We start from the raw sequence: 12,404 nt of genomic DNA, 5'->3' as shown, positions 1-12,404 counted from the left end.
AGCCAAAAAAGGAAAAGGAGGTTCAGGTGTTCACGGAAAATCGACTTAGGAATGGTTATAATAATGGTGCACAGGAATGACCTTTAAACATTTATTTTGAAAAGAGAAACACGATTTCCGAGAACGGCGTTCGCGTGTTTGGTATTCTTGACGCGTCCTTGCCAGCCAATCGTGTGCAGCCTTCTTCCTGGTGATGCTGCTCAACAATACAGTTCCCGGTGATCTTGCGCCCCCTCGTGGTGAGGTTGAGACATTCAGGCTTCGTAGCATCACGCATCGGGGTGTTCAACGCTCTTTCTACCTCTAAACACCGCGTTTATTGATTCAAAACACAGTCGTGTAGCGTCACGCATAGGCATAATGACGTGTGTGAAGGGGCAGACAGCAGCGTTCGCTGTTTCGAACACGCCCCTCTGAGAACCCCGAGGTTGTTCGGGGGAGTAATGGCTGCGCCGGAGCCGTCTCCACCATCTTCCCTGGAAGGAAACAAACCTGGCTTCCCGAAGAAAATTCTGGCCAACAGCCACGAAGACAAGCACCTGTGCAACGCGTGTCTGAAGATCCTGAGGAGGCCCCTGCAAGCGCAGTGTGGTCACCGCTTCTGCTCGTTCTGCTTCAACAAAATAGTCAGGTGAGTCGGAGCCGCCATAGCTCGGCGACGCTCACGCGCACACCCACCAAGGTGGTCCTGACAGGTGGCCGCTCCAGGAGCGATGGGTGGCAGTCAAAACAAGGACCCGGCTCACCTGAATATGGGCCACGGTCAGGTGTGGACACGCTGACCTGCAGCCTCGATCCATGACACGCACTAATTCTGTGCGACACATGTTCGCAAACATGCATTTATTGAGCAAAATGCAATGTTTACAAGCGACAACATCTCCATTATTATCTCCCCTTAGTGCTGCACCAATTTACTGTGGGTTGCTCTTGGTGAATGAGCAATAGTTTTAAACTACTCTTTCCTGTTTACAAATGTAATGCATGACCTGTGAAAGGGTTGTTTTCTAAATATAAGTCACAGATAAAATTCACCATCAGACAACCGTTGATGATTAAACCTTTCCCCTCTTTGCTTCAGTTCTGGTCCTCAGAAATGTGATGCCTGCATCAAAGAGGATCTGTACGAGGAGCCCTCCTCCATTCTACAGCAGGGTGGTGTAAGTACTCACTTTTTAATGGGAAACCTGACAAACACTGGTGAAGATAGCAAAGGTGTGTCGCCATATTTCACTTTCATCCTCGACGGATTTTTCTAAATGTTGTCTGACTGCTTTTGCTTGATGTTTTGTTGAAAGCAGCTGTCACGTCACCTTTTTGTGCACAATAATCATCCTTGTAATATACTGTAGCAATAAGGTGAAATTGGCATAAGTGGCAAGAGACACTAGAAGCACAGCTCTGTGTGGGGAGGAAAAAGAAAAAAAACCTATATATGCAGAGGGATACATATTATTCCTATGCATGACATTTTACATTTGAAGAGTTTGTCTAGAGCAAACCAAATAAGTGTATAATGAAACTCAGTTGGGACAAAACAGAGCAAAACATAAAGAAAACTTAAATTAAAAGATAAAAATATAAAACAGATAATGAAATAACATGAACATCCCTAATATAATGAATTTCAGATGTGTCCATCAGTCAGTAAAATGTACCTTTTTTATCCTACAGAAATCTATCTCTAAAATAAACTAAATCTAAATATTAATTAATGTATTGTTTTAAAATAAAATTATTATGATTCTCCCCTGAGCTAAATAGGATGGGATTCTTTTCACAAATAGTTTATTTTTTTCACCCGTGACTGAGCAATGCATCTTTAAACCTCCAACAGGCAAGCATGAAGTAATTCATTTTAGATTTCAGTAGCATAAATTTAGCAGGATGTATCCTAGTAATGCTTAGCTTTGGGTCAGCAGGTACCACATTGCCAATAATTTATCCAATAATAATTAGATTCTCTCTCAAAAAGAGTGAGATCTGTGTGAGAAACATTGTGCAATAAAACAATTTCAAATCGCCTTCTTAATGACCCAGATTGAAGGATATGGAGTACTATATGGTGTATTATGAAGAAGATACTAGAGTTTTAGTTGTTGTTTTCCGACTGTTTACTTTTCTCATTTTGCGATGAGTCAAATAGTTGAGATTGATATCGCAGGATATTTTGACTCGTCCGTTTCACAGTGGCCCAATGTGACCGGCAGGAAGTGGAGTTTCTTATTAGCCGCTTCTCATCTCGGATGGAACCACAATGAAGTATTGGTGATGTCTGGTTCACAGCTAAATTGCAGGTGACCAAAGTGATAAACAATTCGTCTGTGTTAGACCCCTGCAGACATGACTCCTTTCTGTGATGGAGAGATCACAAAGGGAAGTTGTCTCTTGTGTAATCGCTGGTGTTATATATTTGAAAAAGCAAAACAGCAAAAAACAGCCTGCATTTAACCCTTAACTAACCCACCTACAAATCATGGAAAACAGCAGTTGATCCATACAGTGTGGCTGTTTCAAAAATTAGAATTGAAGCAGCTGGAAGGTGGATTATACTTTTGGGGTGGGGTTTGACTGATGTGCAAGGACCAAAATCTCTCAAATGTTCGGAGCCATTTTATCACCGGTGCTTCCAACATTGGCAATATCCAGGGAAGCTTCTGGCCGGATGGCTAACACTGCTCTCTTCTGCCCCTACAGGCCTTCCCAGACAATGCTGCTCGCAGAGAGGTGGAGGCTCTGGCTGCCGTCTGTCCCAATGAAGGATGCACATGGACGGGGACCATCAAAGAGTTCGAGGTGATTCGGCCGTTGCTCTGATACAGATCTGTTCATCCCAAAGACCAGACTGGGCAGGTTCCCTTGGCCCACGATCTCAGCCACAATGCTGCTTTCCCATGTGACCTAGACTCGGTTCTCGGTGGGATTGGTCTCATATTGCTATTAATGGTGACTTTTCTAGAAATAAAGAAAGCCATTCTTTACAGTCCATTCAAGGCCAGCATGCGAGTGCCAAAGTGAAGTTGCTGCTTGTGTTCGGCAGGCGAGCCACGAGGGTCACTGCGACTACATGATCATCCTGTGTCCTTCGTGTAAGGAGCTGATGAGGGTGAACGAGCAGGAGCGCCACAACGAGCGCGAATGTCCAGAGCGGACGCTCAACTGCAAATACTGCAAGGAGCCCTTCCTGCTGAAGAACATCAAGGTGAGGCTCGCATGGCTCCTTATGATGGGCACGTTGGCACGGTGAATGCAGAGACAGTGGCCGTGTGAGGTGGAGAGTTGGAGGATGAGGCTCAGCGCTTTGGAAGATGGCTGAAGCTCATTTATCATGCTGTAAACTGAGGAGCGAAGGAGGCGTTATTGTGGTAGAGACTACTGCGGAGGTGAAGAGGGTTCCACAGTTATGGTCTGGACTAAATGAGGTGATGGAGAGCTTTCCCCAGCAGGAGAGGATGGTGATCGGAGCATGTTTGAGGAAGTGTTGGGCAGTTGTGGTGTGGAGGACAGAAATCCGGTGGGACAAGATAATGGAGAAGGTGGCAGTGAACACACATGCTTCAAGAAGAGAGAAAAACTCAAGCCAGAGATTGGCCAATAGAGCTTCTATTTTAGTCGAGTGTGTGTTTTGTTTGATGAGTGACACAAGAGACGATGACGTCAAATGTAGCGCCACTCTTGTCTTGTCTTTCATTTATGCAGAAAACTGCCACAATAGACAAAACTGCTCCTCAGACCTCCACCTCACCTCTCACACCCCTTCCTCCTCAGACCTCCACCTCACCTCTCACACCCCTTCCTCCTCAGACCTCCACCTCACCTCTCACACCCCTTCCTCCTCAGACCTCCACCTCACCTCTCACACCCCTTCCTCCTCAGACCTCCACCTCACCTCTCACACCCCTTCCTCCTCAGACCTCCACCTCACCTCTCACACCCCTTCCTCCTCAGACCTTCACCTCACCTCTCACACCCCTTCCTCCTCAGACCTTCACCTCGTCTCATAGGCCCCTTCTTCTGCAGACCTCCACCAGGCAAACATTGTAGTTTGGAATTTACATAAATTGACGTATATTTTGGGGCACTTAATCACGCAATAGGTGTAAATTTTAACCTTAACCTTTTAACCTTGTTTTGCTTTGTTAATGGCAGAGATACAGCTTGGTAAGATAAGTGTGACAATATCAATATTTATTTTGTTTTCAAGTTCACCTCATGTGCTTTCCTTCCCTCCGTCATTTCTCTCCATTGTTTTCAACTGAAGCATTGATCGCGCCCAAATGTTTGTCTCAGCTGATACAATAAAAAAACCAATATTTATCGATCGAAAAAAACCCAAATGGCTTTTTATTGCACCCCCCAGTGTTTTGGTGGGAGGTGCGAGCTGAACATGAGGCTTCAAACATTTCTTGGCATCATAACAAAGTGATGGAGAAATGCTTTTGGATTACTACAGTACATCCTTCACATGGTAACGACCCAAATGCCAGAATATAATCGGCGCCTCTCAAAATATCTCTCACCAAAGGCAAGATTCCTTCGTGACCTCTAATTTCTGATGGTTGTTGTACGCAGCTCAGCCACACGGTGGCAGTGCCGCTTAATTTCTGCTCTGTATTACTGCTTTAGCGCACAAATTACTACGCTATAATGGAGGTAGTAATGGCACAAATGACTACCATGTAATGCAGGTGAACTGCTACTGTTTTGCCTTCAGAAAATACACACATCCACAGGGGGGGTTCGGCAGTCCAGAGGATGGTGTTTTCCAAACATTTTCATGATGTTTCCTAAACTTCAATCCTCCGCTCCATTGCTGCTCCTGTTCTTCCAGGCTCACGACGAAATTTGCCCCAAGTATCCCATGATTTGCGAAGGCTGTGCCAAGAAAAAGATCCCCAGAGAGAAGGTACTTCACACTGGCTCACTTGCTCTCCCACCAGGCCCGGGATGGAAAGTATCATTAGCTTCGTTCATTTTTGTTTTGTTTTGCAGTATGTGGACCATATTAAGTTCTGCAGTAAATTTAAAGCTCCATGCAGATTTCATGTTGTTGGCTGCGATACGTCTGTAAGTAGACATTTTTATCATTTGCTGTGAGAGTGCTTTGCTCAATAACTGCTGGATTATATCAGCGGTAAAAACGTTCCTGACGATCGGTGAAGAGCTTGTAATTCAGCAGTTATTAGTCTTCATTGCTGCACACCACCAGGAGATGAGAAATATTCACCTGTTTCAACGTCACACTGTCCGTTTGAGCTGCGCAGTTCATGGAGTTTGGCTAATGGGAGGACCAAACCCACCTGTGCTACATAGTATTCGCCTTTGTTGCTGCTCAGCTAAGTCACTGGCTAAATGATCCAGCAAAATGTCGGGGAAATAATCATAATAATAAAGATTTTATTCATTTTATGGAAGAAAACGGGATTGAAAATCAGATGTTTTCCTGATCATCATCAATGATCGTGATATAAAAACTGTTCTTTAGACCTCACTTCATCTCGAGACCTTGATTTTTCTAGACTTTTTAAGAGAACATTTTCCTGTCTTTATTTTTCTAATTCACTGGCTGTATGATAGAGCAAAAATAAAATAATTATAAGAAAGAAATTTAAGAATTAAATGAAATAATAATAACAATAATAAAGATTTTGCACTGTAATGTGTTTATTTTATGAAAGAAAATCAGGTGTGTTCCTGAACGTCATCAATGATTGTGATATAAAAACTGTTCATCTTAGGACCTCAATTCATCTTGAGACCTGGATTTTTCTAGACTTTTTAAGAGAACATTTTCCTGTCTTTATTTTTCTAATTCACTGGCTGAATGATAGAGCAAAATGTCAGCTAAATAATAATAACAATAATAAAGATTTTGCACTGTAATGTGTTTATTTTATGAAAGAAAATCAGGTGTGTTCCTGAACATCATCAATGATCGTGATATTGATCAAAATAGTTGTGATTTTTGGCCATAATCTTGCAGCCCATGAACACAATGTTGTGCCTAGCCAACCTGCCATCAACAAGATAAAGAAGGCTAGCAAGCTCAAAGAGGAAATCGGTTTAGAAATTGAGTCCAGTTGCGGCACTGTACTCTATGAAGGTTTTGTTGAACAGTGGCAGACATTTCTCCCTCAGCTGCTGCTCACTGCTTCTACCGCAGATATCCTGGTGGGAGCAAAAATGAAACATTAGAAATGATCTCTGGTGAATATTTCCGTCGAGCGGTCGTCACCCATCATAACCATTTCAATTTGTTTTCTGTTGTGCTCTGGCTCACCATTTCCCAATGAGTTTTTACCACACATTTGAGAATCCAATTCAGTAAATAAACGCCCCTAATATGTCTGTTATTGATGTTGTGTCATTTTGATATTTGTATATTTTCTCTGTGTTGATAGTTACACTTGGTTCAATTCACCTGCAGTGAGTTCATTCTAGGGCCGAATCTTTTCTTACGCTGAAAACTATGTTTCAAATTTCATCATGCAGGAGTCAAACATTTCTCTGGAAAATGTGAAGCCCAAAGAGGTAGATTGTGAAGCTTGATTTTAAAATGTGCACTGCAAATGTGAAATATTCTTCTTTTAATCTGTTTTCACAGTGGAAGTCAAAGACGTATACTAACGTATCAAAATATATCTTCTGCACCAGACGCCTGGCTGAGCAGAGTTGGAATTATGCTATATACGGTTCTTAATTGGCCCGTAGGACGATTTATCTGGAGAAAATAACTTTATATGATGTTAGTTAGACGCCTTCAATGAAGGAAGGCTTTTTACAATTCATCTTCAGGTCATCGCAACCAAGGAGGATGAGAAATCCTGTGTCACCACCACTTAGTTTGGCTGTGGTAACTGCCAGTCTTGATGATCTGACAGCAACAGGGAGCAGAACAGATGTTCCTGTTTAAAGATTATGAAATACAAAGGAAACAAGTTCATAAAAAATTCTGATGATTTTATTCAAATGTCTCGTTTGTGGTAGCAGGAAGTAATACTCGAGGGCTGCCTCTCTGGACCTGGAGACTTTTTAAGAGAACATTTCCTGTCTTTATTTGTCTCAGTATCTCACTGCCTTGTTGGACATGGCAGGCAGGTTCTGACCCGAGGGTCAGTGATGGTCTGAACATGCCAGGCAACAATCCTCATGGGGAAACAGCCTGTCCAAGTCCTCCTGTAGTGTTGCCACAGTTGCTGGTTTCTCGTTCATTTGTCACGATTACAGACCGATGACGACAAGCCTCAATTCAGTTCTGGGCTGATAGACCTCAGTTTTACATCCAAATGTTGGGGAACATGCCTTGCTTCTGGAGCAATCTAGCTGAGAGTCACAAGTGCTGGAAGCGACTCGCTGAACTGTCTACATTGTGAAGCAACTGACTGTCGTATGGATAAATCCTAGCTGCGTCTGTCCTCTTACAAACAATCCAGAGTTGCTCCAGGTTGGACATTTTCCAGCAATGCAGTGACAAAGGTGCTGCATCCTTGAATGTTACTGGATCGATATGCTTTTATCCTGAGCGGATTTAAACCTGATACGTGATTCGATAATATTACCATTTGGATTTATTGGTTTATTTGATAGTATTGATGCTGCAGTTTTCCTTGTATGAAAACGCAAGTTGAATCATTCACTTATTATTTATGGTGGTACAAAACAGAGCAAAAAAAATAGCTTGGTGACCCTGTGGGTATAAGAGCCAGCGTCATCTGAGCTCTGTTTAAACTGGATTAAATAACCAGTGTATATAACTAGTCCACCGAAACGGATATGAGTCTGTTTGAACTTGAAAAAAATATTTGAAAACTAGTGTTGATTCTGTGGAGGAACATTGCTGTTTAAAGCGCGTGAGTCAGATGGACCCTGGTAGGTCGCTGCATACGTACTGTTCAGTGACCTCTGCACTCCATGGCTGTCTCCTGTGTTTCTGCTTCACACCAAGGTTGAGAAAGAGAAGCTCCACGACCACGAGCGGCAGTGTTCCTACGAGCACCTGAACCTGCTGCTGCACTTCATCATGGGCATCAAGGTGAGTCTGGAGAGTCTGCAGCCTCAGAGTCTGGAAGTGGCCAGCCATAAGCTGCAGGAGCTTCACCAGTCCATGAGAGAGCTGGAGCTGAAGATGAGCCAGCTGGGGGGAGGCCCACTGCAGGGCGCCTGCGCTCCCACGCTGACCGCCTCCTTCACCCAGCTGCCCAGCGCCGTGTGTGCGGCCCTGGAGCTGCAGCTGCAGAGCGAGAAGAGCAAGGTGGCGGAGCTGAGCCGGCGCTGCCAGGACCTGGAACTGAAGGTCAATACTTTTGAGAACATTGTGTGCGTCCTGAACCGGGAGATGGAGCGCTCTTGCACCACCATGGAGGCCTACAACCGCCAGCACCGACTGGACCAAGACAAGATCGAGATTCTCAGCAACAAGGTACGGAGCTATGCCGAGGTTTTAGATCAACAGAACGTGCTTGAGACTTGGGGGAGGAAGCTGAAGCCACACTAGGGATTGCGTGTTGATGGTCGGCTCCTGCAGGTGCGTCAGCTGGAGAGGACGGTGAGTCTGAGGGACCTGACCATTGTGGAGATGGAAGGCAAGTTGCGGGAGATGTCTGCAGCCACGTACGACGGCATCTTTGTTTGGAAAATCTCTGATTTCACCAAGAAGAGGCAGGACGCCGTGGCAGGCCGCGCCCCCGCCATGTTCTCCCCTGGTGAGTTGGATAAAACCTGTCTGTCGTCGCTTACGGTTCATAATTCCCTGGACCTTTTCAGCCTTTTACACCAGCAAGTACGGCTACAAGATGTGCTTGAGGATCTACCTGAACGGAGACGGAACGGGTCGAGGGACCCACTTGTCCCTGTTCTTCGTGGTCATGAGGGGACACAGTGATGCGCTTCTCAAGTGGCCTTTCAATCAGAAGGTAACATTCTAGTCAGACTCAGTCGCATCGGTGAGAGTCGTGTTAACTGTGTCGCATCGGTGAGAGTCGTGTTAACTCTGTATTGTGAGCTGAGTGTAATGACACGTGCTTGTTTTTGTGTGATGCAAGGTCACACTGATGCTGCTGGACCAGAACAACAGGGAGCACATCATCGATGCCTTCCGGCCCGACATCTCCTCCTCCTCCTTCCAGAGGCCGGTCAGTGACATGAACATTGCCAGCGGCTGCCCCCTCTTCTGTCCCCTCCCCAAACTGGACTCCAAAAACACCTACATTCGTGACGACACCATCTTTATCAAGGCCATCGTTGACCTCACTGGCCTCTGACTTGTGAGGAACTGGCTTTGAACTTTGACCCCATGTCAGTGTTGCTTCGTGAAAAGTGTCTTTCATCCAGAGTTCGCTGTGTTTGTAGCTGTTCTGTTGATACCAAACCACGTGTTGCCTTTTGTTTGAGACAGGAGGAACTGAAAGAAGAAAAGTTCTAGTGTCACTTGTCGGAGCTTGAGGAATTTGCATTATTTTATTTGTTTTTTTTTCCTTTTAAAAAGTGGAGGAACCTACACAGCATCGCAGCATTTGTGTGGTCTGTGCTCTGATTTGGTCTCTCTGTCGCTGCTGGCGGGACTCAGCAAAGGTGGTGAAAAAGTCTCAGTTCAGCTTCAGTTCCGGACTCGCGCTCACTGCTGATCATTCCCATCGTTGAATTCAGTGAATTCTTATCAAGTGTTGTTGTGAGAGTGTGCATGGACCTGTGTTTGTGCAACACCATTCATTTGCTGTCTTGTTGTTTTTTTACGGCCTGAGAAAGCTGTGTCCATGTGGAAATATGAGTGGCGTTACCATACTTTGGGCACACTGACTGCTCATGCTTAGTAGCTCACAGGGCTGAGATCTAGCTGAGTTATGCTACAGGTTATCCTCTGCTGAGGATTCACTATGATGAACCCGTGTCCAAATGTGGTCCTTCTGAAAGGCAGAGTCTGGAGCTCAGGCCAAGTGCAGGCAGGCAGTGGACTCCAACACTACCTCAACCGACTCCTCATTTTGGTCTTGGGAAATAATAATGAACAAGATAAACTTCAGTTTTATCCGTATTTATTTCACTTTATGTTACATTTAAACAGCCAAAAGGAGTAAAGTGATGTGCTGCAATGATCCACAGCTCATTAGAACATTAAGATCTGAGTAGATACATTTTCCCATTCAACTTTTTAAAAATGTAATGGCTGCTACTTTGAAAATAACAAAGTGGGTTTAGCTAGTTTTAACTGATGGCAGGCCTGAGCCTTCGCTGACACTGACGTTGGTGGTGAACAATAGAAAGGCACATTTTTCTCCATGAAAAATGTGGCGTCATGAGACTCGCCGCTCTATTTCCACGTGGATTCGGCTGCACTTGTCTCTTTCCTTCACACATGAAGTGCCTCTGACTCCTTCGGAAGCCAGCTGTGAATGTGCTTTCCTGTGGTGAATTGTTGTGATTCAACATGAGCAGTTTAATGGATGCCTCGGGCCGGTGTCTTCATGTGATGCAGGCTGTCATGGCTGTGTTGGACATTTAACGCTGGACAGAATGGAGGAAAGGAGACGACCCACCTCACTAGCCCGGCTCTCGGCAGTCGGGCGGTGGGCTTCTCATCACTGTTCTCAAGTCTCATTTTGCTTCCCGTTGTAACTGTTGCACCTGACTCGTGAGATACTTGACATATCAACAAACAAGCTGCTACTACATGTGCCCTGCCCATCGTTTCTCTTGGCTCCTTGATGTCCGCAGGGAAAAGGGCTTCACATTTGAAATGGGACTCATGCCACATTCCGGCACCTGCGTTGGTGTCCGCCCCGCTGCCTCCTCTGAACCGGACTAGCTCAGTGAGAGCCTCATGAATGTGCGGACAGGGAGCTCTCATCCGTAGCAACCTCTTCCTCCATCACACTGTGGACATGACGTCTTGTTTCAACTCTGTCTGTGTTGCCTTTCTGTTTTATTAAAGGTCATTTATTATTACCTCTACTCCAAGAATTGTGTTGCGTCATTTACCCCCAATAGTTCATCTTCACATCACTTAATGTGACCTCTATTTTGTCCTGAAATGAACTGTGTGTGACTGTACGCTCGTGACTGTGGACAGAATCTTCTCAGTATTTGCAATGAGAGCCTACACGACACTTAGTTTTGAGAGCCTGTTTGAGTCCCAGCCTCACTGGAAACAAGTCCGACACCTTCATGCTTGAAGCTGGTGAAGCTCCGCCTTATTCTGCACTGTACTTTTTGCTAGTGGGTAGATGGCTATTTATATATATATATATATATATATAAGTATATTAGTAGTCAGCATGAAAACAAAAACCACGAAAGTGATCTCTGGTGTTAGTACTTTGCCGTCGAGGAAGATTTTTATCGAAGGTCCCACCAAGGGTCAAACCTAAACACAGGACCTCTCCCAGGTCACTTTTTGGTTTGGTTTCCCTCTGGGGACATATGACCCCTCCCAAATATAAATCTATCTCTTCAACATCCCATCCGTCTGACAGGGTCTTGTTTAGCTCTCGTCAGCAGAGGGCGCTCTCGTGTCGTTTGAAACAGCTTTCTTCTCTGGTTCAGTGACTGGACTCCAGCTCTCCTCCAGCTCCACCTCTCTCACTCATCCACCCGTCCATTTATTCCCACTGCAGGTCCGGTGTCATCTGCTCCATCACATGCCCATTAATAACATGTCTGTCACGTCCTCCACCTCGTCCACCTCTCACCGATCCCCATGTTCTGTCCTTGCAAACTCTTTCAATAAAACCTGTGAGCGCCACCTAGTGACCTTAGCGAACCTCAGCCCGTCACATTTTGAATCAATGTCCACCGTCGACCACTGACATGACTCAACCCCCCACCCCCACTAAACGTTTGCCCAGAAAAAAAAACACGCATATGTTTAAGCCACAAGGTTCAGAGAGCGAGAACAGAGGCGGTTAGTCCGGAAATTACTGTATGAGAATCCAGTCACAGGACGTGGAAGAGTCCCGTTCACCATGAGGCCAGCGAGAAGGCCTCGCTGTTCCCAGCTCCTGATCTGATCATATATACTACACATAATATACTTTGGTGATACATTAAAAATGACATTTATTTTTATCACAAATATTCTTCTTCTTCTTCTTCTTCTTCTTATTGTCATGTTATGTTAGGCCTTGCTGGCCCTGATGACCTCTCAAATGTTTGGACTTGAACAAATCTCACATCATTTCTAAACAAAGAGCGCCATCTAGTGGCCTCTGAACATGAGGACACTGTTTCATGACGCCTCATCTACCCATCACCACCGCATACGTGGGGACATGATTCCATATTTACATCCAACCACTGAGCCACTGAAAGCAAATAAAACCCTCACTAATACGACATGTCAAGTGACACCCCATTTTATGCAACCTAAAGTGTGTGTATATGTCGATATGGTGCTGTCCTGAAGCCACGTC

The 12,404-nt window shown here is 45.0% G+C and overlaps 1 protein-coding gene across 4 annotated transcripts; it reads left to right on the top strand.

Annotated features, from left to right (window-relative positions):
* The first annotated feature begins 238 nt into the window (after window positions 1-238).
* traf2a (Tnf receptor-associated factor 2a) lies at window positions 239-10,919 on the top strand. 4 transcript variants are annotated; one of them, XM_053871595.1, is made up of 11 exons: window positions 239-631; window positions 1,082-1,160; window positions 2,698-2,796; window positions 3,041-3,202; window positions 4,832-4,906; window positions 4,993-5,067; window positions 7,946-8,032; window positions 8,195-8,419; window positions 8,525-8,702; window positions 8,764-8,912; window positions 9,042-10,919. In XM_053871595.1, exons 1-11 carry the CDS (start codon window positions 444-446, stop codon window positions 9,258-9,260), a joined length of 1,536 nt encoding a protein of 511 aa, XP_053727570.1. In that variant the 5' UTR covers window positions 239-443; the 3' UTR covers window positions 9,261-10,919. The 4 variants fall into 4 exon arrangements, with proteins under 4 accessions (XP_053727570.1, XP_053727567.1, XP_053727568.1 ...); XM_053871592.1 differs by having other exon boundaries at window positions 7,946-8,419; XM_053871593.1 differs by lacking the exon at window positions 4,993-5,067 and having other exon boundaries at window positions 7,946-8,419.
* The last annotated feature ends 1,485 nt before the right edge of the window (window positions 10,920-12,404 follow it).

The sequence above is a fragment of the Synchiropus splendidus genome, chromosome 7 (assembly GCF_027744825.2).
Source record: "Synchiropus splendidus isolate RoL2022-P1 chromosome 7, RoL_Sspl_1.0, whole genome shotgun sequence".
Taxonomy (NCBI): Eukaryota; Metazoa; Chordata; class Actinopteri; order Syngnathiformes; family Callionymidae; genus Synchiropus; species Synchiropus splendidus.
The sequence above is the reverse complement of the archived record's forward strand: the minus strand, read 5'-3'. Positions and strand labels throughout refer to the sequence as shown.